At 38.6% G+C, this 24,935-nt stretch overlaps 2 protein-coding genes across 2 annotated transcripts; one reads left to right on the top strand and one right to left on the bottom strand.

The window, feature by feature from the left end:
- Positions 1 to 615: 615 nt before the first annotated feature.
- ATP5MG (ATP synthase membrane subunit g) lies at positions 616 to 5,628 on the bottom strand. The gene is made up of 3 exons (XM_075190845.1): positions 5,447 to 5,628; positions 3,830 to 3,990; positions 616 to 825 (listed from the first exon to the last, which is right to left on the bottom strand). Exons 1-3 carry the CDS (start codon positions 5,508 to 5,510, stop codon positions 727 to 729), a joined length of 324 nt encoding a protein of 107 aa, XP_075046946.1. The 5' UTR covers positions 5,511 to 5,628; the 3' UTR covers positions 616 to 726.
- Positions 5,629 to 5,933: 305 nt separating this feature from the next.
- PI4K2B (phosphatidylinositol 4-kinase type 2 beta) lies at positions 5,934 to 24,748 on the top strand. Its single transcript, XM_075190844.1, has 10 exons — positions 5,934 to 6,363; positions 13,918 to 14,072; positions 15,866 to 16,066; positions 17,143 to 17,274; positions 18,446 to 18,599; positions 18,999 to 19,090; positions 19,821 to 19,911; positions 21,910 to 22,043; positions 22,155 to 22,214; positions 23,315 to 24,748. The coding sequence occupies exons 1-10, from the start codon at positions 6,069 to 6,071 to the stop codon at positions 23,486 to 23,488; spliced, it is 1,488 nt and encodes a 495-aa protein (XP_075046945.1). The 5' UTR covers positions 5,934 to 6,068; the 3' UTR covers positions 23,489 to 24,748.
- The last annotated feature ends 187 nt before the right edge of the window (positions 24,749 to 24,935 follow it).

Consider the following 24,935-nt stretch of genomic DNA (forward strand, 5'->3'; position numbering starts at 1 on the left):
AAATAAGTTTGCTAGTGTACCAAGCAAATTTGTTGGATACTTGTGATAAGGAGAGACAAACATGTCTATAAACTAAGAGACTTAATATTACAATTTAAATGTAATGTGGCTATCTATATTAAGTGTGTTATTTACAAAACAGAATAATGTAATTGAGATGTATCAAAGTTAAGATATAATGTATTTTGGTTTGTGTACATTTCAATACAGGGTAGAGCACTATAATCAAAGTTACCAAAATAAAAGGTCAAGTTAATAATTTCTGATCTCATTAATATAGAGTCAGTGTCACCACAAGAGCTAAACAAAGTAGTTTAGTTAGTCCCGATCCACACTAAAGCTCTCCTCAAAGCTACAATCAAATAGAAGCACATATTTCACATTTGGCATGATAGTGTACCTATAATTCAGTAGCTATGTTTAAATGAACAAAAAAAAACCAAACAAAAAAAAAAACCCCCAAAAACATTTTTTTAATTTAAATACCTGTTTAAAAACTCCTGCTCCAGAAAATATTGCAAGTCTGAAAATTAATATAGCATAAGTATGATGAATAAAGGTATCTACCACGTAATTGCGAAGAAAAAAAAAGAAAAAAAAGAAGACAGTAGGTGCCATGTGTAAGTTCAGCAGAGGGGGTGCCCCTTGCCGTGTCATTTATTGAGTCCATAATTTCAGAAATACAGGTCACAGCACAAGCTTTAGAAACTGTAGAACAGAAGAGTCTCAGACATTGTATCCAATCAAGCCTCCTTTCCCGATGCATTCTCCGATATAAAACCAAAACAGGACTTCAGTTGCTACCAAACCATTCCTCATGGCTTCCTGTTGGGTCAGAAGACAAAAAAAGTCACAATAATCACATTAACTCATAGGCGACAATTAACAGGCCAACCATGAATACCCAAACTATCCGTAACTGGAGCATGAAAACCGAACTGCATCATTTTTGACAAATCAAAATCAAGGGTAAAGAGAAAAACAAAATCCATTATATTATCTATCCATAAGGACACACAGGTCTTAAAAATTATGGATGTAAACTGGTTTGAGCAGACCAAGCATTAGTCTCAGTGACATTTTAGGGTCTCTCGTATGTCCCATAAACGCTTGACCAGGAAAGGAGCATACTGCAGACTCCAGAAACATCTAAGCAGTTTACTTAAATAAATTTTAATACACGTGCCCTTCTTGCAATTTGTAGATTAGTGCTCCCTACATGGGGGCGATTGTTAGAACACCCAGTCCGATATACATATAAATGGTTTTGCCTGTCTTTTCTTATACCCACTGGTGTATGTTTGACATTAAAAAAATGCAAGTTCAAATGCAAGCAAAATGGCATGTCAAACACAAGTGTTGCACAGGGAGTGAATAGCGTTTTTATTAGTGTTCAGGAGGACATCAGAGGTCGCCTAGGCTTTTCAAACATGTTCATTTGTGGTAAATGCAAGTGAATGAAGCAGAAAGAATTTTGAAAAAATATAAGCTCCAAATACCATGTTCTAAATCCAGGAGTTACAGTCTGGATAGTCCACCTACTGGACACGGGTGGATAATAGACATGGTTCCCATGCTGAAGTGTATATGCACACAAGTATTTAGATGGTGTTACACCTGTGGTTAAGAGGTATTCCGTTCAACACAGAGAATGCATCTTAAATCAGAACTTTAAAAAGGGATCAGACTCCTACGGTGATCACCACTGTGCTCTCACAGCCACTTGAGGCAATGCACGATGAATCCTTGATAAGATATGGACAGTTTGCAGTATTACTTTTTCTTTACGATCTGTGCTCCATCAAGCATTCATCCTGCGTTGCCCTGAGCGGCTGCATATACAGGTCACCTGATCACCATGAAGGTCTATTATCCATGTATAAAGTTTCATTAGAGTTGCATTCTGATCATTTAAAATTATGCACCTCAAACAGAGGAAAGCGTGGGCCAAGAACAAACTGTGACCAAGCCTGTGTTTCTGCTGAAAGAAACTAAGGGCTAGATTTACTAAGCTGCGGGTTTGAAAAAGTGGGGATGTTGCCTATAGCAACCAATCAGATTCTAGATTTCATTTATTTAGTACTTTCTACAAAATGACAGCTAGAATCTGATTTGTTGCTATAGGCAACATCCCCACTTTTTCAAACCTGCAGCTTAGTAAATCTAGCCCTAAACGTTAAATGCATGGCTATATCAAAAGTTTCCATAATACGTTCAAAGGTGGAAAGTTGAAAATCAGATAGAACGTCTGATAAAGGTTCAAAAAATGGATCGGGTTAATAATATCAAGCTTGGCAGTCTAGATTTAAACCAGACAAGAGCCCTAAATTGATTTTGGAAATAGCCTGGCTATCTGGAAACCAGGAACATTTATACCCAATTTGAGAGGACAAATTTAAAACTATATCACCCACACACAGTGGAGGTAGTGGGTATTGGGTGTTAGACTGCTTTCTCATGAATATTAGTTCATCAATTCACTAGAAACCATTGCCTGATGAATTTTAAGCAGGGTACCTCATGTAACTGGTTACTAGCAAAGTGAAAATAGGAAATATAGTGTGTGCAGGTCCACTTTAAATGGCACTACATCCACTGGGAGGCAAGCCAGAGTTATATACTTAAAATGTAAATTATTCATATTAAGTAAAGACTAAACTATAGCGTTCCTATAAAATGGACTGGCTTTGTTAAATAACCTTAATACCATGGCAAGTGCTCATCACTCCAAATGTCCATTAACTAATCTAGGATAATATTTAACCAATTACAGGCAGAGAATAACAGTGCCAATATTTCCAGAATATTTTTTAAACATTAAATTATAGAAAACACAACATACACACCACAAAAACACTTTCAGGACTAAAACTGAATTGAATTTCACTTCTAAGTCACATGTATAATGACTACTAGTGACCATCTGCCCCACGGTGTTCCAAGCAAACACACTGGAGGACATTTATTAAATCGGTTCTACAGGTAAGTGAGCAGAAAAGGAGACTTTGTCCATTGCAACTAACCAATGCTATGGGCAATGCCAAATTTTCTACACCGCCACTTGTAGGACAGTTTTCATAAATGTTCCTCAATATCTCTGTGTAAAATAGTAATATTGTGGCAGCACAAGTAAAGCACTGCCCAAGATGAGTCCTAGCAGCCAATATTATAGTTGGCAGAAAATGGTATCTGGAATTATATTGCTGTAAAGCAAAATGTTTACAATGGCAACTAAAATGTAATTCCAGAACAAACTTTTCTTATTCTACAGTTTTGCTTCACAAAGATAGTTGAATTAGTAATTTCCTTTAATTAACAAATAAGCAAATCGGAGCAGTGTGGTCCATAATGTAGGACATCTAAAACAACAGGAAACAAACTGTACAGCAGCATGGCCATGCTTTTAATGAGAAACCCAGATTAGGCTTTATACCCACTGGTATTTGTTTTGCTTTACAAAAAACACAAGAACAAATATCAGTGAAATTACATGTCAAGCGTTTTTATTTGTGTTCGGGAGGCAAATATGAACGAAGACGTAGCACAAACCACTTCTTATTTGCCTTTGGATGGCCACTTTGCACAGCCATCCATCAGGGGCATGGTCAGAGAAGGAGACGAGTGGAGCGAGATCATGCACGGTAACATTCTTTCCTACCATGTAGACTGTTGCTCTTCTAACAGCCCTCATCCATGTCTAGTATGTTTGGAGCAGAACTACCTTATATGTATTACCTAAATATGACAAATGCTGCACTACATTAGTTCATTGACATGTGTCATGGAATATTTCTCTGTGTTCTGGCATCTCATTCACACATTTTCTTACCCTGACGGTTAGTTCAGATAAGCGGCCTTTCTGGAAGGATTGCACCAGTCCCTTCATGCTCTCAATGGCTTTTGGAATTTCTGCAGGACTTGGAGGGGTCAGCTCAACACGAGCATAGTACCAGAAAGTTGCAAGTCGCGGCCGTGAGTAGCTGACAGCGGCTAGAAGAAAAAAAATCATCTGGTCAACTGAAGACCATAAACGCAAGAGTCTAGAAATACACATATACACACACACACACACAGTTACACAGATTGTGGCCTGAAGTCTAATCCTTATCAACTCAAAAGGTATTCTACATGGAGATAAGAGTTCCACTATTATACACAAACATTTGTAGAACAATCATTTTGTAATGCAATACAACAATCCAAACCAATTATGTTCAGCAGTTAAAAGTGGGAACGAATGTGATGTGGTAAATTCAATTAGGATTCACAGCTGCACAGGTTCCAGTACCGCAACATCGCAGATTTCCGTGCACACCCGAAATCTGCGATGTTGCAGTACCGTAATGACACTTTACGTGCGCAGCCGCGCGTAACCACGGACGTAAATCCTAATTGAATATGCCCCAAAGCATCAGGCTTTCCATTACATTTTGCTGTTACCATTAATGACACTTCCACTTAATGGGTCAATTAACCTAAAATTCAACTTGATCCAACATACAACGTATTATAGAAATTCTAGAAAGCATTTGTATGTAAGTATTTTAACTACATCATTACAAGTACAGTCTATTTTATTAGACATTGACAGCTCCGAATCCACGAGTAGCAAATTTGGCATTAAATGGATACCACATCTCTCACTCCTGATTTGTTCAGTTTTTCCAGTTAAAGTAAACTGTTTAAATAAAGTTTTTAGCTCAAACCTGCAGTTTGACTTTAGTATTGGGTTTGTCAAGAGTTTGAGCTTGGTGTTCTGTGCTCAGACCAACAGTAGACACAGAACAGTAAACTCAGTGGTTATATAGTATAAGGCAATAAAATTTAGAGCAACATATAATGTTAAGTAAAAGCAAAAAATGGTCATGCATTGGAGATGTCCAAACTGTAATTGAAGCCCTCACCATATAGTTTATATTAAAAAGATCATTTTTATGATGAAACAAAACAGTAAACAAACATGCATGAAAGAAGACCTGTCACCTTTAGATTATGGTGTGACATCTTGTCTGATGCCGGATATTGTGATGGACACAAGCATTAAGGCCCAGATGCCAATCCCTGTACTGACTACCTGCCCTTCAGCCTCATGGCCACAGTAGGGAAGACCTTGTGTAGTTCAGAACATTCAGTCAGTTTGATAAACTAATCTTGATCTCAGCTACTTATTATTACTAGATGTCAGTAAATGTATGGCCATAGTAAGAATACAGCAGCATTTGTAAGCCAGTGCAGGCTCCTTACTCTGCTGTAAATGCTGCTGCTACGTTTGGAGAATATGTGGTAAAACAATGAGTGAAAATTATTTCATATAAAACAGATGGTTTAAAGAAAAATACCAAGGTCGCCATCCCTATAGCCTAATATCATGTGCATTCATGTACAATGCTCAGACACTTCTGGTAGATTAACCTGCCACCAAACACCTTCCCCCGCCCTCTCTCACCGCTCACAAGCTGGGGCGTCTTGACAGCAAGAGTCTTCACGAGTTTCTGAGCCGCCTGAGCCATGTTATACAGCGGGGAGGTAACGCAGGCCTGGGCTGCAAAGGGAAAGTGACCTCCTGAGCGGGGGGAAAAGAGACTGAAATCAGTGGTAGAGCGTCTCCCAATGTCACCCGCCGAGAGCAGACGAGAAGGCGCTAGAAAGGATAGAGCGCCGCTTGCTATCTATGGAGGAATAGAAAATTATTACAAATAGTGACATCACGACGGGGTGGGCCTAATGACGTCACGTTCCACTGACAACGGCGAAACAGAGCGCTGATCTGCCAGCTTGATGGGGCGTAGCTTGTGGGTTCATACTTTGCTTGTTATCTGCCTTGCAGACAGGGCTGGTGTTAAAGTGTCGCTTATTGGGTAACTCCTTCCGCTGTAACGTCACACTATGCTACAGCACCAACTTCGGGCTAATAACCTCAGCCAATAAGAGCAGGTTTGTGACGCTGCTCAGCCAATCGGCAGTCGCTACTTGATGGTTTACAAGTGCGGGTTGGATCCCTCCCATTATTTCACTGTGCGGTATGGACGCGGTACACGAGTTACACTAATACACGGTTTGCCGGAAATATGATGGTGGAGGAGAAACAAGAAGACAGGGGGGACACTCCGCCGCTCCTAGTGTTCCTGGAGCCCTCTGTAGAGGCCGGAGGGGAAGCCTCGCCGCTCGGACCTGCTGTTCAGCCAGGCAGGGTGACACCCGGAAGCGCCGTCAGGTTTTTCCCTGGTCGGGCTCGGGAAGAAGAGGCTGGGGAAGAGGAGCCGCTGCTCAAGAGGTCCGGGGGTGCGTCACCAAAGGCAGGGAGGAAGTGGAGACCACGGCTTAGCTCCTCTTCAGATCGGGAGAGCCTACATGCCAGTGCAGGTAAATCCCGGGGTGACTGGGATGTGAGGTTGTTCTGTGATCATACAGTATCATGGAGCAACTGAAGTGTAATTGACCGACATTTAGACAACGGCTCTTTATTTTTTAAAATCAGATTGTGACTACAATACTGTGTCAAATGTGAACACATCTAGCAATGGGTCGTCAACAGTCCCTCAGTTCAACATTCCAGCATGATCGCACCTTATATGTTTAAGTGTAAATAAAAACGCCAATTTGAAAACGAGGCCGAAGTTAGCTTCTTATTAGACCAGTTTCTTAATCACTTCTTATTCATGCTCCAGCTTCTTATTCAGAAAAGCTTATTTTTAAAGGATTAATTTAAATTGGACCACTGATTTCACATCAGATAAACACTAAAGGGTGTCCCTTACACAAACTGCAATAGTATTTAGCCTGACTCAACAAGGTTTTGGGCATGAAATGAGCTGGCAAAGTGGGCACAGACAGCATTTTCATTATTTTGAATAAGTAGCTGCAGTTTTGCAAGGGTTAAATGCCGTTGGGCCACCAATTTGACAGTGGCAATCAACACAGGGTGGTCAGTTACTTATAAAACACATGTCTTTTGCCTGGCCCAACACTGTTTTGGGCAAGAAATCAGGTTGCAAAATGTGCATAGGTGCAAATTGTTGAAAATACTGCCATTCTCCTTTTCAATGTTTTTATCTTGGCTTAATGGACATCTAACCTGTTTGAGACAAAATATGAAATCTGTCTCATCTTTGAATCTGCCTCTAAAGTGCAGTTCTGATTGACTTGTATCTAGGTCTCTCTCACCTATCCCGCTCATCAGCTCAGGGGTCACTCGTTCTTAAGTTCGCACATCACTCCTTGTGTTTCACTATATATTAACCCTTTTGCTGTCCTGGTAACAAAAACATAGCTATTCCCCCCCCCCCCCCCTCTCCACAACATCTAAAGGATTAATGTTAACTTATGGCCTTTTGAAGTGCTTACTCTCCTGAAATGCATCTTCTTAAATAAGAGATTGCCTGTCACTGCTGTACACCCCGATATAACTTAAATATAAGAACGGGAATATATATTTAAAGGAATTGACTCGTGCATACACTCAGTAGTTGTAATCTTTGAAGAAACTATAATGTAATATTCAGTGTGGTAAAAAACAAATTAAATACATCTTATAAAAATTATATTTAACCTAGTACGAAACATCTGTTCAAAAACAGGAATATCTAATTACAAAATTCCAAAATAATTATTTTAATAAGTGATTTCTTTATTTTAACATTTATTTAGCACACATAATGTGGTATGTACAAGTAGTTATTGTTTGTCCCTTGTCTCCTGAAGTAACATTTCCATATCATTTTTCTCTGTAAATGTGAACACAAACAGCTCCCGGCAGCTTCCCCCTCGTTTCCAAAATTCATATCATTTTGGTAGCTTGAGACGCAATATTCTGCATGGCTCTTCACCATTGAAAGTATAGATGGTTCAAAAATTTCTCCTACCAATGTATGTTTATTTTCTTTTTCCCATTTCTGTGCATTAATCATATCCTTTAGTATTATCGGTTCCTAAGAAAAATATATCAAAATTGCACATTTAAATTATTCAGTCCTCGTGATTCGTAAACATCTTCTAGAAAGCTAAGCAAAAATAAATTGCTTTATTACAATTGGACATTTAATAGAATGTGAACAAATGTATTTTAAATTATTTATTGCTAAAATATAAAGTATGTCTTAGGATCAGCAGGTAATTGCTGTTTTTTTTTTTGCTGCTGTAGTTTTGCATACCTTGGGATGTCAGCATTGGTATGTATATTGTTTGCAGGACTGAATCTTTTTCCTGGTGTTTGACACTGCCTATTTTCTGTGATACCACTTTCCAGTCGCATGATCATGGTGCCCTCGTATCTGCTCCATTGGACTTTCCTGTGTCAGTTGTGATGCTCATTCCAGATTTATGCAACCTTACCTATGCACTTTCCCTAGCACTGTGTGTTGCTCTCCAGCACCATCTTCACTCTGGCCACAACGAACATTATGTGCATCCTCCACACTGTCAAGCTGTTATTCTGGTGGAAGTTGGTACCGCAGCCTATTGCTACTCGCTGTATCTGCTCAACCTGGTCCAGGCGTATCCTGCATCCTTGTTGCCATATAGATCTCTGCTTTACATCCCATTACCAAGTTCTCTGTGTGTTCCCCCTACTAGTGTCAAGATATTCCTAGACGAGATTAAGTCCTGGGGACAACAGAGTGTCTGTGAATATATTGTTGGTTATACCTTCTGATGTTACTAAAGGTGTTCAGCGGTGTTAATGTGGATGTTAAGCTACAACGCTTTTGTAACTTAAACAGGTCCTGTTTATTTAAATATATAAATGCCTAGTGGTGTGTGTGTGGAAAAAAACAAGCTGCAGCGCCACCTGCTGGGCAGAGTTATACACTGACCTATATATTTCTTGAAGGAGAAGTGACAGTTGGGAGTGGTTGCCTGGGGTGACAGTGGGGAGTTTTTAACACCTTAAGTAGCTTGATGAAGGATGTGGCGATGAAGATGAAGGATGAGGTGATGGAGAAAAATGATGAGGTGGTGACATGTGGACAAAACCACGTTAAAAAAGGGCGCTTGCGTCGGGAAGTAACGCTCTTCCCCTGAGGAGGCCTGGTCTAGCCCCAAATGCATGACAAGAATCTTTTTAACACCTCAAGTAGCTTGATTTGACTAGAATGCATGAGTATCATGCACGGGTTAACTTGTTTAAATATAACAGATTAATGCAGTTACTTACAGTTGCTTGTAGTACAGCAGTAACAACAGTTGCTGCAATCAGGCAATACAGATACAGGCAGACTCCTCTCTTATATTAGTGGGAAACCGCAGGGAGTCTCCAATCACTCTTTAGAGGGCTTTTGAGGTTTTACATACATGCAGCACACAGCTTCTGTAGCTGCAACCTGTCCCCTTCACTTGTCTCAATGGAAGTGCTGGCGCAAAGCCGAAGTTCTGGTTATCAGGTGCCGACGCATGAGCAGTAGCGCAGTCTGGATGCCGATGTCCTGCCTCACTTCCTGTTCTCCTCCTAGACCACTGGGGAAAGCAGGGTTTCTATGGAAACCCTATTTTGGAGTCTGAGCGAAAGTGCTCCTGATACCAACATATATCTGGTTCCTTGGTAAAGGGAGTTGCTAAAGGTGAAGCTCTTGTGTACAACAGGTTCTGATAACTAGTAGGGTAATTTGTTCCAGTATGTATTAAGTTTGCAATTTGTCAGGGAAATGTAAAGCAAAGTTTAATGTTTAAGAACAATAGCTATACATTTCCAAAACCAAACTGTACCTGGTTTGAGAAAGCACTTATTAATGTAGTGAATGTATATTTATCTGAACAGTATTCAACGATGAATCGCTGAGTCGAACCATAACGATATGCCCAACATTGACTCCTGGTACAAGAATTTCTTGAGTTAGCTCTGGTGTAGCTACTTGAATTTCTTTTCCAGGATGTTTACTTTCTTTAATTCCATCATAATAGTGCCAAGAACTATTATCTGTTAGGCTAAAGAAGCATACAAAATGTTCTCCAACATTGTAGGTCACTGCTACTGCCTTATACCTATGTAGGGAACACAAATCATTGCTTTAGAAATAGTTATTCAATATTTAATTGAGATTCCTTTACTCTGAATTTTTCATTTTCTTATTTTGAAAGAGGTGTCATACATTTTTATTTATTTGTTTTTATCAATGTGTTCAACAGGAAAATTATTCATGCCAGTTAAAAGGATAAAAAAAATCCTAATCATAGCAATAATTATGCAACTGACCACCCTGTGTTGATTCCCACTGGCAAATTGGTGGCACAATGGCATTTAACCCTTGCAGAACTGCAGCTACTTATTCAAAATGATAAAATACCGGTCACTTTGCCCCCTGATTTCATGCCCAAAACCTTGTTGGGTCAGGATAAATGCTATTGCAGTTTGTATAAGGAACACCCTTTAGTGTTAATCTGATGTGAAGTCAGTGATCCTACTTGATTTAATCCTTTAAAAATAAGAAGTTGGAGCATGAATAAGAAGCTGGCTGTATAAGAAGCTAACTCCAGCCTTGTAATTTTAAAACTATTGCACTGAAACAATCAGTTTTAATATACCAGGTTAAACTTGTTATTGATATGGGCTTATTGTTCTCTTTCAAAGTCAAGATTATTGAGTAAACAGATAATGAAAATAAGTTTGGGTAAAATATTGTGTAAAACTTGGTCACTGATCCAATTATGTGGTTGTCTTAATGCAATTATGTGAACTGCTCTGTAAACCAAAGCACGTTGACCTCACAGTCAGAAGTAAAATCTGTTTCGTCACCAAGCAGCAAACTGCCGGTCTGTAAACCTGCTAGTGACTGCTCTGTGACAGTACTGAAATCGATCATTTCTTAACTTGTGTTGTCCTTTCTATGAATGCTTCAAGCAACGGAGAGAGATTGTTCATTCCAATCTCAAAGAGAATGGAATGAACAGAGCTTTAAACACCTCGCCCTCATACACACCCAATATGTCCATAGTGTAGGTACCAAGAAATAAAACATTTGGGAAACATAACTCTTAAATGTATTGAAGACATCTTTAAAAGTGTTGTCTTGGAGTTGTGGAAGGAACAAAGTGGCTCAGTGATCAGCACTTCTGCCTCCCAGCGCTGGGGGTCATGAGTTTGATTCCTGAACATGGCCTTATCTGTATGGAGTTTCTATTTTTTTTTTCCCCCCATGTTTGTGTGGGTTTCCTCCAGGTGCTCTGGTTTCCTTCCACACTCCAGAAACATACTGGTAGGTTAACTGGCTGCTGACAAAATTAACCGTAGTCTGTGTGTGTGAATTTAGACTAATACCGCTTTTATACTGCCGCCCCGGCAATATCCCGGGTTTTTCAAGCCGGGTTTTTGCCGGGGCTCGGAGCGTCCCAGCTCAGAAACACCATTCATACTGCACCTCGGACCCGGGAATTTCCCGGATTGACCCCATTCATACTGCACAAGTCTGTGCCCTGGCAATTTGTAGGAGTCATCACCAGAGCAGTTTTCATTGGCTGAAAAATGGTGATGTCATTGAAAGGTGACTGTTTTTTTTTTTTTCTTCCACGGGCTCCCACCGATGACATCATCCTCCAGAGAAAGGCAGACAGCCAATCAGCTTGTTTTCTGTGCAACCCGGGTTGAAAAACCTGGGTTGCACCATTCGTAGTGCAGGCAACCTGGGTCCGACCCGGGAATTACCCCTCGATAAATCCCGGGTTGAAGACCCGGGTTTTTAGACCCGGGATTTTTGACTTGTACCATTCATACTACACCAAGACCCGGGTCGTTTGAGCTCGCCCTGGCAAAAACCCGGGATTTTGGTGCAGTATGAATGGGGTATAAACTCCATTGGGGCAGGGACTGATGTGAATGACAAATATTGTCTGCTAAATAGCCTGTAAACTATATTTGGCATATATAATCTTGATGGATCCTCTCCATTGTTCATGTTATACAAATTTCTTCCAATTCTTCCTTTTATATTCTGGTTGCAGGTAATTTTACTGGTGTGCGTGTGTGGATCTTTGGATCCCTCACTGCAGCTTACCTGCTTGGCCCTCTGGTCACTATTGCAAGTATGTCTCTGCGCATGTGCAAAGCAATGTTGCCATAGTGACCGGGGACAACGGGAGTTTTAAGGTAAGTGAAATCATTGCCAGTACAGCTTCTTATCGGATGCACTGTTCTGGGATGCTTTTTTTTTTTTTAAATTATTAAATTGAGTCTACATATCATCTGTTATCTTTGGAATAATAGTTAATAATTGGAGGGGAAAAACAGCGTTCATAAATATGCAGTGTGTGACTCTGTACACCCTCTGCAGATATTTTCCTATGCTACTGGTCATGTGTGTACACCTTTCCATATTTGCCTGACATCGTTCCATCGTTGATCACGCTTTTTTAGGAAGTTTACAAAACCAAATCAACAGATGCAATGTGATTTGTTACAATAAAACATGATCATTGGATCATACACACTCTTGCAATATCTGAACAAACTGTCGTGAATCGTGTGATCTGCACAATAATTGTATTGATGTGTACCCATCTTTACTTTCCAAACAAAAGTTTGAAAATTTTACATGCGCTTGCATATACATTCACCTCTTAGTGACTTTGCAATGCCCATCTATTGTGGACTTAACTCAACAACTTTAGGTCCACAATAAAGTGGTTGCATTGGTATAATTTGAAACAGAGGTGTTTGTCATTAAGGCTAGGGCAGAATTGTGTTAATTTAATCTTGGTTGAATTTACTATTCCCACCACCATCTTGGCAATAGCATGACTATTTAGTAACTAATAAAGCAAATATGAAAAGATTCATTTAGCATGTTTCTGTTAACCTTGATTTGTATGGGAGACCTTATTCGGGTTACCAATGCATTTGAAAGGAACTTTCTACCTTGTGTGGCAGTCCATTTGGTGTCATGATGACATCTCTGGTATTTATGTTTGCAAATGCAGAAGTGCAAAGCACTTGAGCTTTTTAGAACATTACATTCACTTTCAAAGCTGTGTGCATTGTGTGACCAGGAACCACCTCTGGTTCCATCGCTGGACACCATTGCTTTTAATTACAGCTCCAGACTCGGACAGTCGCATTAAAAAAAAAAAAGCTGCCAAATTAGTGGTGTATTATCTCATCATCTCAATTTAATTCTATTAATATACCTTTCCCTCAAGGTTTACTTAGAGCTGATATAACACCTCTCCAATTCGTTTGAAATTGCATCCCTGTACTAGCATTAATGAATGTTTCTTGCGCATAAAAATATATTGTTTAATTACACTTGCTGAACGACAGCATATGACAACCCTGTGTCATTGCACCTAAAATGACAGCCTCATTTTCAATACTCCTGGATGAAAATGCTTGTGGCACCTTTGAAAAGACAGTCTATCTGGATGGACACTTACATAACGGCTTAGATCTTGATAGTGTGTGGGGACATATGGAACAAGCTTTGAGAATCGCTGCTATAGTTTGTGACCATCCGTATGCAGTATGTTGTACTGAAGGTTGCTGGGAGGACAGTGAAAAACAGCAAAAAACGTGTGTGGTTCTTAAGTACCTGTATTACTAGCATAATTCCTATGTTTTATAACTGTGGCAATATGATGCTCATTAAAATGAGGAAAATATTTTATTTACTTTTCTGTATAAGAAATAATTACACACAAGTGTGTGGGGATGCACTTGATAAGTGTGAGACAATAATCTGACTTATACACTGGACTGAATCACCCCTTGTTCTCTGCTACTCTTCTCCTCACCTTATACTTAACCGCTTCCTTTAAATAGTTTATTCTATTAGTATCTGGAGAGAGGGCACAAGTGATCTGTGGAATATTACAAGCTGACCTTGTTGCATGAGGATTCCACAACACCACATTTGCTTTACCATATGAGTTAAATACACCTGTATCCAAAATGGGTATATTTAACTTTGCCAAATACTTTTCTTCCCTTCACTATAGGTCATGGTGGCAGCGAAGAGCTGAACATAATTTTGGATGATATTGAATTTGCTGATATAATTCACAGAGCAGAACAAGCTATTGAAAGTGGTGTATTTCCAGAAAGAATTTCGCAAGGCTCAAGTGGAAGCTACTTTGTTAAAGATCCAAAGGGGGTATGGACTATAAAGTAAACTTATGTACATAGCCTAGTATGTATGCAAAACATGGTATTTTCTACTGCCTGGTCTGGAGAAATTATAGTTTTAGACTTATTGTAGGATTAGATCGTTTCTAACTTATTCACATTTTGACACCAAATTGTATTGACATGTTTTTGGGGACATCATGTACAGCACACTGCCACTACAGCAGGCATAGGGAGTGATCCTGATGCAAGGGCACTGCTTTATTTACACGCAGCAGCAGCTATTTATATAGTGTCAGTAATTCAGCAGCACTGTATTGAGAACTCGCTCGCATCAGTCCCTGCCCCATTGGAGCTTGGTCTAAATTCCCTAATACACATATGCACTAAGGTCAATTTAATACACAGCATTCGTATCACACTGGACTTAACTGTTTGTTTCAGTGTGCATAAGCAAGGTGGTCTGGCTTATTGATTAAAGAACCAAATGCTTGCTCTAGTTTCTTGCACTGTACATGTGCTTCACACAATAAAATAACAGCATTCTTTGGTGCCGAATATTTAGAAAAATACATCTTACGTTTTCCACTTTACCTGGATACCATTCACCTGTGCACACATCGTGGATTCTCTGCTCAAATTAGAGGACGCTCATTTGGTAGTTCAGTAGATGCTTATCTGTAAAACATAAATAAAATTGTTTAGTTAGAAGACCATGTATCAACTAAAGCTAGGATGAACGTATTTTCTCCTGTTGTAAATTGTACAAGGTAATATTGCATCAATGGCTGCCAGGAGATATAGATAAAAGTACAATGCAAAAAAAATCCAGCGCAGAGGAGTACCGCAGTGAAAATTGTTAAATCTGCTTCAGTTAATCAAATGAAGATATGTAGTGTTTACTTGCTATAATAATTGGCTACAAAAGCAATACAATTTTATAAACTATTTTATTCATTTTAAAACCTAAAGTAGATAAATAGCTTATTGGAGCAAAAGTGCCAGAAGATTAGGTGCTAAAACATTGGCATGTATAGATGTACATCAAAACAATAGAATCAGTGTTTCAAAAAAAATAGGACTCCTACTTGCTTGGCAAAGTTTTATGCTGAGTAGGCAATTATTTCTCAAATGGCAGCTAGAAGGACTGTTAGAGGATAGAAAACTAGCTTTTGGGGAAACGTAACTGTTTTTTGTTGTCTATAATTAAAAGTACCACTTCATCTAAACTGTAATATAAAAATGTATTTTGGGACAATAACAATTCCCATACCATCACAAGATTTCAAGATATATATAGATATATTTTTTTTGTATGTGTAAGCTTACTGATTATGTTAGAGGCCAACTCCAATCAAAGCTAGAAATTTAGTTTTTGATAAAATTTAAAGTGAGCTAAATGAAATACTAAATGTTACTTGCGATGTGGTGGGTCCCCTGGTGCATAGAAAGGTCAATGGTTAGTCAGAGCCCCTCCCTATGGATGTTTATCTTCTTTGAATTGAATATCCTGTGTTTTAATAAGATCCCAAGATGTTATCATATATTGGGGATGTTCTGCATGGCTCTCATGTGAAGCATGTAGAATTTTAGAATTGCCTCCCGTAAAATCACTGACTTTTTAGTGAGCCAAACACATGTGCCGTATGCCTTTTATTTGACATTGCAAGGTTTTAAAATGTACAAAATCTGCTGTACATAAATGTGGCAACTAAAAGGACAGAGCCTGGATGCATGAAGGTTCTGCATGATATGTTTTTTTTGTTGTTTGTTTGTTTTTTTTGTTTCCTAACATCTATTTACTTCCTGCTCCCTTCACAGAAAATAATTGGTGTGTTCAAGCCAAAATCTGAAGAGCCTTATGGGCAACTTAACCCAAAATGGACTAAATATTTTCACAAGGTTTGCTGTCCTTGCTGCTTTGGGCGTGGCTGCCTTGTTCCTAACCAGGGATATTTGTCTGAAGCTGGAGCATATTTAGTAGATGAAAAACTTGGATTAGGTGTTGTCCCCAAAACTAAGGTAATAGTGGCCTTTTATTTGTTCCTTGACTGCTCCTTAAAACTTACTGATTTGATTATACAATGCTATTTACAGCAATTATTTGTTAATGGACATCACTATACATGGCAACTATTGTGTATTATGATAAATACTTGTATATAATGTCTGTTGAAATGTAGCGGTGTTACAGGGTCTTGTATTTACTAAAAAGTACAGTACCAACAAATAAGCTACACGTTCCATTTATTTACAACTGGTGGGTGCATCAGTTGTATGTTATGGAATGATCTCTCCTGTGCACATTTTGTACACTACATCAAGTGTATTATGCTAAATGTGATAACTCATAAGGAGATACGACAAGTGTTTCTATAGGTAGTGGATAAGGTTAAGTCTGGTACCAGTTATTAACAAACCCCCAACCTGTGATACCTAGCAAACATATGCTAAAACAGCTTATGAAGGCAGTAGTGTGACAACATATAAAATGTTGCCAATGTTCAGATCTGAGCCCTTTTAATGCACTTGTCATGCATTATTTATCACATCTGAATATAGAACAAATTACTCTTATTGGTGTAGTTCACACAATTGTCTTTTTATATCTTAATGCTGACACAACAGCATGTTCTAGTTGTCATGTGTTAACTAGTGTGTTTCCAGCCCTCGTTCACTGTTCATCAGTCACAATAGAAGATGTTTTAAAAGGTTGGACTCCTCCTTTAAACAAAGTCCATTGTTAACTGTAGTCTCTTCACCTTTCTGATTAGGTAAGTTTTTGCAGTAGACTGAATTTTGCTCACAACGTCCTTCCAATGCAGATAGCTCTATTGGCCACTTATTTGTAACAGTGGATATTCAAGGGGTGGCTTTTGATGGTATGTACTTACTTGAAGCTCTTACAACTAGAATGGATACATTCTATTATTAACTGTGTGATGTAATAGGACATCAGGTGAGTTAAGTTCCTATCTACGAACTGTTTAATTATGGTCAATTTTTATTTAATTTTTTTTTTTTTTCCTTATACTAAAAATCAAATTTTCTTTATGAAAAAAAGTTTCATTTTCACGCCATAACTTTTCTTTATAAAGGTGGTTTGGCTTGTCAGTGAAACATTTAACTACAGTGCAATCGATCGTGCAAAGTCAAGAGGCAAGAAATATGCTTTAGAAAAAGTGCCACAAGTAGGCCGCAAATTTCACCGAATAGGTTTACCCCCTAAGGTAAGAAGTTTTGACTTGTTGTACACTCTATAACACCCATCTCAGATTATTTGTTGATGTAATATGTGAAAATTTCCTGGATTTTTATGTAATCAGAACAAAGATTGCTACCTCCTGTTATACTAGTTTCCACAATGGCTCCTGATGAAGTACAGCACTTTTGTTGCTGCTGTTTGTGTGTTTGAAAAGTTCAATTGATTTGTAGAATTGAAGATCTCCAAGTCTGATAATGAAATACCTAAAGCTCAGGTTAGGGAGCTGGAGCTGCTGGCACAATCCGTCTGGAAAACTGTTCAATTAACAAATAACGTTATTTTTTCACCACTGCTGCGGGTTTACCGCTCAGTTCTCTGGCAGTAGTATGAGTTAGGACGACTCATGAAGTGTTGCATGATCTTGGGGTGAGTAGCAATGTTGTATTGCTGCCATTTTGGAGGATCTGAGAAACAACATTAGGATAGAATCGGAAATCTGTCTAAAAATAGCCCCCAACAAAGTTCAAGATAACCGAATCCTCTCCTCTGGAATGACAAATGAGTAGAGTCCCTATAATTAAGAAGTACCCAAATGTCGTCTTAACCCTTTTTTATGTGTGTGTGTGTGTGTGTGTGTGTGTGTGTGTGTGTGTATATAACGTAGGTTGACTTAATACGTGATATTGGCACTCAACTTAAGCCCTGCAGTCGTGATGCTATTGTGTGGGTTTTTTTTTTTTTTGGTTTTTTTTGACACTTTGTATTATACCACTTTATTTTTGTTTTGGCTGTTTCCTTTTATAAATATACACTCAAATCATTACTAAGGGTAAAAGGGCTGTATAGGGGGGGGGGGTACGATTGGACAGGCACAAAGTGCTTAAGGGAACAAATGCTAGACACTAGGAGACGGGTATATAACAACGTGTGTGTATTAGGGAATTTAGACTGTAAGCCCCAATGGGGCAGGGACTGATGTGAGTTCTCTGTACAGTGCTGCGGAATTAGTAGCGCTATATAAATAGTGATGATGTACAAAAACAAATATAACAAAGCTTGCCACATATTTTTGAGATGCAGAATGAAGAATAACAAATATTGTCTTGGTTTTACTGAATTGGTGTTGATTCTGCAGTAGAAATGGTCTACAGTGTATGGGACAGTTCACTTTACAATGTTTGTTTTTTTGTTTCCAGGTTGGGTCTTTTCAACTTTTTGTTGATGGCTACAAGGAAGCGGATTACTGGCTTAGGAGGTTTGAAACTGATCCTTTGCCTGAGAATACTAGAAAGCAGCTTCAGTCTCAGTTTGAGAGACTAGTAATTTTGGACTATGTCATTAGGAATACTGGTAAGTGTCGGTCTGAATTTGAGCATTGCTCACACAGAGGGTCATGAGTCGGATGAAAGTCTGCCCAAAATGGTTTTGTGTGTATAGTGTATTTACTTGCAGAGCACAACATGAGGTTATGTATTGTATAAGTTCAAGCAAATCTTACAACTTTTGTATGCTGCCTTCAGATAAAGGTTGTAGTTTTTTTTAATCTTTAGATTGTGTAATCCAAAACAGTTGAGTTTTGGATTACTGTTGGGTTTATTACAGCATTATATATGGCACTGAAAGAAAAAAAAATACAACTTCGTTGTTGCTAATATTTCACTCTGGATGAAATTGCTTTGCACATGGCGCAAACCCATACACCCATTTCCTTATTCAAAACCATAACTCAAGTTATCTCTTGTTCTGCAGATAGAGGCAATGATAACTGGCTAATTCGATATGAAAGTCAGGGTGATATTGAAGGATCAGAGAAAGCTAGTGATGACTTCCCAGTGTCCAAGGTATGATGTCTTTTGTGTAACTATGCTATGGGGCTAGTAACCAAAAGTGTAGGGCAATAATATCCCATCCATATGGAACTATACTACCTTAGTGTTGTGGTAGAAACTAAAAGTATGTGATCTAAATGCTGTACTATTTCTAGACACTTTTTATGTGTCACGTGTTTGATTTGATTTCATAAGTGTTTTCCTTCCCCCTGTAAATAAGGAAACACTAAAGGAAACGTTTTGTATATCTGTATTGTCGCCTATTGCTCATGTTTTCATCTGTTTAATAAAAGTAAACACTTTATTTTACAAATAAAGTATGTGATCTACATGTTTGGAACTTGGTGTTTTCCAATATATTTTTTTTATTTTTTTTTAATATTTGGTCAGTCATGTATAAAACCTCCTGAATTGCACAGGCAGTGAGATTTTCCTCTCTGCTTCTGGCATTCATCTCCTTTAACAAGTTCTTTGATAGAGCTTGTGACTGTAGGGGGAGATGCTTGTAGTAATTGGTGTGTATCATCATAATGTTTTGAAGTGGCACAGATTCTGCAGCGCCGTACAGTTAGCAATACACAAATAGAACAGAATACAAAACGTTATCACCAATCAGCAGCTTCGTTTCTAAATGTTCTTGTATGATGTTTGCAAGGTTTCTACATAAGCTCTTTTTGTTCGTTATATTAGTCATTCCTAACAAAACTAGCTTAACTATTTTCTAATCCATTACTATCTTTAGGAGTGGAACGATAAAGAGGCAATTATTAAAATTGCTGCGATTGACAATGGTCTGGCATTCCCATTTAAGCACCCTGATGAGTGGAGAGCATGTAAGTAATCCATTCAATATGTCTGTGGTAAAAGGTTCAACTGTTACACTTGTTTTTAGTCACTGGTTGGGATTCTGTTGAACCTTCAGAAATACCAGCAAACCGAATGTCTATGGTGGGGTGCATGGGGTTTTTCTTAAATATACTTTCAAAGGACAAATACGTGTATAGGACAACTATCGTATCGTAACAATGACTGTTTGTATATAAATGGCTGCATTCCTCTTACCCAGCAAATAAGTCATCACTATCAATTGTATATTGCACAGGGACAAATTATTCTCCCCTCCCCCATTCATTACCCATGCATCATACACATACCATCTGCCACCCACCTGTTGTACAGTTACCCACACAACCCTGCAATTTAACAGTCCTCTTCTAAATATCCCTACATGCCCACGTTACCACAAATGTTTAGGGACATTCGGGACTGACAGAGCATATGTTGGTCCTGAGTGACCCAGAAGTGATTTGAAGTTGCTGTGTGGAAATACCACTATAGGCTGACTACTTTGCACACACACACCGGCATGAAAATCAAGTGTCGCAATTGCTGTCACTGTGCAGGTGTAATGCTGGTAAAAGATTCAGCTAAAGCTGATCCATATGAAAAACATGTGGACTCCGTCAGCACTATGAACTAAATGCAGCATTTGGTACATTCCGATCAACCACAACACTGACAAGGAAAGTTAATAACATTAATTATCTTGTTATAATGGCACTTGTCAAGAGCTGGGATATATTGGGCAAGAACAGTCAGTTCTTGAAGTTGATGTGTGGAACCAGGAAAAATGGGAAAGCGTAAGGATCTGAGTCATTTTGACAAGGGTCAAATTGTGATGGCTAGACTACTGGGTCAGAGCATCTCCAAAACAGCAGGTGGTGTGGGGTGTTCCCAGAATGCAATGGTTGGTACCTGCCATAAGTGGTCCAAGGAAGGTGAACCGGGTCATGTGCGCCCAAGGCTCATTGTTGCGATTGTGGAGTGAAGGTTAGCCTTTCTGGTCCAGTCCCACAGAAGAGCTACTGTAGCACAAATTGCTGAAGAAGTTGATGTTGGCTATGACAAAAAGGTGTCGAACACACAGTGCATTGTTTGCTGCAGACCGCTCAGAGTGCCCATGCTGTTCACCACTGAAACCACCTACAATGGGCACATGAGTGCCAGAAATGGATCATGGAGCAATGAAAGAAGGTGGCCTCATCTGGCGAATCACTTTTTCTTGTGCATCATGTGTCGAATGCGTGTGCACTCGACACATGAATTAAACGAAAACGGATCTGCTGCTAACATTTTGGTGTCAGAAGACCGGACACCTTTACAGGTCTTGTGCAGTCCATGCCTCGATGGCGCAGAGCTGTTTTGATGGCGCAGAGCTGTTTTGATATTGTGGCTGATCAGCGTGTGTGTGTATATATGTGTGGTCTATAAATTTCAGAAATTAGTTTCTTAAGCACATGAGTAGGATGCTATCCTAGGGCAGGCAGACAGTGTTTAGATGGAAGGTCTTCGTCTGCTGTGTTAGACAAGTAGTGATTTAATGGTGTGAATAGACTATTTTAACATAACTAATTTCCTGCCTTTGTGAATATAGCAATGGGAGAGGAGGGCAGCAACATGTTTTAACATTTGGTTTTACTGTATTTATATGAACAGGAAATGGCACATCTATTTGGTGAAATAAAGTGTCATGCACACACCAGTACAGCAGAGGCTATGTTCCATAGCTTATAGCTTTCTTGGCTTTAACATTTGATGAGAGCTTCTCGGACATCCGTTTTACTCGAGAAGGTCTGTGTAGAGCACTGATGTCTTTTTCAGCATGGTGCAGAATAGATGAGTAGAGGTAAAGGGTGTGAATTAGAAAATCTTTATGGGAAAATTATTGTATGTTTTCCTTCTGTAAACTTTTCCCATGAAAAAAAGTAGTGGGAATCAGTGTCTTATTGAGAACATGAACTTTGTATTCTTCTTGATGGCTTTTATTTTAGATCCATTTCTCTGGGCATGGCTTCCTCAAGCTAAAGTTACTTTCAGCCAAGAAACAAGAGACCTGATTCTTCCACGTATCTCTGATATGAATTTTGTGCAAGACCTTTGTGAAGATCTTTATGAGCTTTTTAAAGTGAGTATTGCTTCATTAAAACATGTCGCTTGTAATAAATTGCTTGAGTTCTTTTTGCTTATTTAATACTTTTGTTCCCTTTCCATTATTATTTTTTATCTACACTTTTAGACTGATAAGGGATTTGACAAGGCATCATTTGAAAAACAGATGTCTGTGATGAGAGGACAGGTATGTTTTTGGTGGCTTTTTTTTTTTCCTTATTTCCTGGAGACTACAGAACCTTGCTGAACCAAACCAGATAACTTTTATAAAGTTATATTGTGACTATAATATTTACCTCCAGATGTGACTCTCGAACATATTATTGGGCAATCTCTGTGACCTAATTTAGGCAAGTGGCCTAAATCTAGGATTTGGATTTTTATCTTAATGACATTTAGTACAGTGGTTCCCAAACTTTTTCAGTTTGCGGCACCCTTAGAGTCTCCATAATATTATTCAAGGCACCCCTCCAAAATAATTACTAAGCAGTCCCGTTTTATAAGTAGTTGGTTCAAAATAACGTAATAAGTATTTAGGTCAGGACAGAAATACTTAGTACGTTGTTTGCAAAAATAATACACAAATCCAAGTGAAAAGAATATTTTTTTTTTTTTCAGTTATATTTCTGTCAAAGAATAACTTACAGCTAACATTAAGAGGAATAAGATCAAACAAAATAACACATGTACAAAAATCATTAAAACTGTGCACCCTCCTTCATTCTTTTGCCCCTTCCATTGCAGTTTCCGATCAGCACTTCCCCCTCCGTTTCTTTACTTACCATACTGGGCCTTCTTTCTTCTGTCTTCTTTCTTCCCCTCTCTCCTGCCGCTGCTCACTGAATATGTTGGATGCGATGATGTCACGCCCGACATACAGTGAGGAGGGAGGAGGATGCTGGGCCCTGGGTGCCACCGGATTGGTAAAAAAAATTTTTTTTTTTTTTTTATATATATATTTTATTTTTCCCCCGGCCACAGCACCCCTGGGAGCTGCGGTGCACACTCTGGAAATCACTGATTTAGGGGTTAATTGAAAATCTAACCTTGGAACAAAATTTAATTAGTAGTGCAATGTTTTGTTTTTTCTCTTAAATTGTCTCGTCTGTAATCAGTGATGGCCTTTTTACTACTAACAAATGTATATAAACTCCCTTTGTTCAAGAAAGAAATATTCCTGTTTGCCTATACTGAGTGACGTTTGTTTTAGCTACGCCTTTTCTTGGCAATGTTGTCTGCTCTGTGTGTGTGTGCGCTAATGTCCTTTTGCTTTCCCTTTTCAATCAGATCCTAAATCTGACCCAGGCATTGAAGGACGAGAAGTCTCCCATTCAGCTGGTACAGATGCCTAAAGTCGTAGTGGAACGAAGTCGTGGTGGAAGTCAGGGCAGGATTGTTCACCTGAGTAATGCGTTCACACAGACTTTCCACTGCAGGAAGCCGTTTTTCTCCTCCTGGTAGCCAGACAAGAGGACAAATGTCTTAAATTCACTAAGCTGCTGTTTTGCACAAATACTGTAACAGGTGAAAACTGTTGCCAAATCTCTGCGCTCTTAAGGAAGTCTTTTTTGAATGTAATTTGGTTTACAGTTCTGTTCTATGTGAATCTATATTTATCAGGGATTCCAGTGACACTGCATTGACATGTACTGTATTTTATACCTTTCCAACTTTTTTGGTGGGGCAGGGGGAGAAATGTTTTGAAGGAAATGGTTGCCTCTACCACAAAGTTCATATGTGCTGGAACAATGCATCTTTGTTTTACAAATTTGTTTCGATTTATTTATAATTGTAAAGGTATCTTTTGTAAAAAGAAGTATACTGTATTAAATGAATGGGTTTTTTTTTTTTTTTTTTGTTCACCGTTTTGGAAAATGCAAAAAGTGCCCTGTACACACGAAGGTAGGGAAAATAAATTCCCTTATTAAGTTTACATAATTAGAGACTGTCTTAACCTTGGGACCAAATTTATTTTATTTTTTTTAATTGTCTTCTACTTGTAAATTTAAAACAAATGTGCCTACCTATTAAGTTAGAATATTTGAACTTCATTAAAACTATAATATACAAATAATTTTAGGGCTCATACCAAAAAAAAAATATATTGTAACAGTGCCACCCAGATCCCCAAATACCGATTGTAAGATTTCCCATAAGTAACCTGGAAACTAAAGCTGTGTCTGAGTGGGGTAAAAGTGTTTGTTTCCATTCTGCACAAGTTGGTTGTAGACCGTAAACTTTGAAAAAGCCATTTACAACATCTTGAATGTGGAGTTGAGAAATGCACAATCACTTTTACCTTTATATATTGGTGTTCATTTTCCTGTTTGCTCCTCTACCAGAGGTAAAACTGTTAATGGAACATTTCTGGTCACTTATTTCATGTGAATGGTAGCATGTTGCCCTTTGTTTCAAATGTCCCTACAAATGTGAACCAGGGCAATGCATCTGAAGAATGAAGCTTCACAAAAGTGCAAAACATCCATAGAATGAATTTCCTATGGTGTTTCATGTATGGAATACAGATCAATATTTACATACACTGAATAAATGAAGATGAATTCTACAAAATAAACATCTACTGTAAGTGGTTTTGTAAACTGCTTCGGCCTTTCTGTGTTTAATTGCACACACTTATGTAAAAAAATAAAAAGCCTTTATTACTGGTACTTTTTGATATTATGTAGTAATTGGGGGGAAAAAAATAAACATTTACTTACATATGGCTTCTGGCTGTTTGCAAGATCGTCACTACAACCACTAAATGATTTCAAGAAACGAATGTAGGCTTACATTAAACTGGCATACTACATCCATGCAATTGGTGATGGTCAAATTCCAAATGCATTCATTCAGACAACCGTTACATAGACAATAAAAAGGCGAAGGGGATTATACCGACATATAA

This window comes from Mixophyes fleayi, chromosome 11, assembly GCF_038048845.1.
Source record: "Mixophyes fleayi isolate aMixFle1 chromosome 11, aMixFle1.hap1, whole genome shotgun sequence".
NCBI classification, from domain to species: domain Eukaryota; kingdom Metazoa; phylum Chordata; class Amphibia; order Anura; family Limnodynastidae; genus Mixophyes; species Mixophyes fleayi.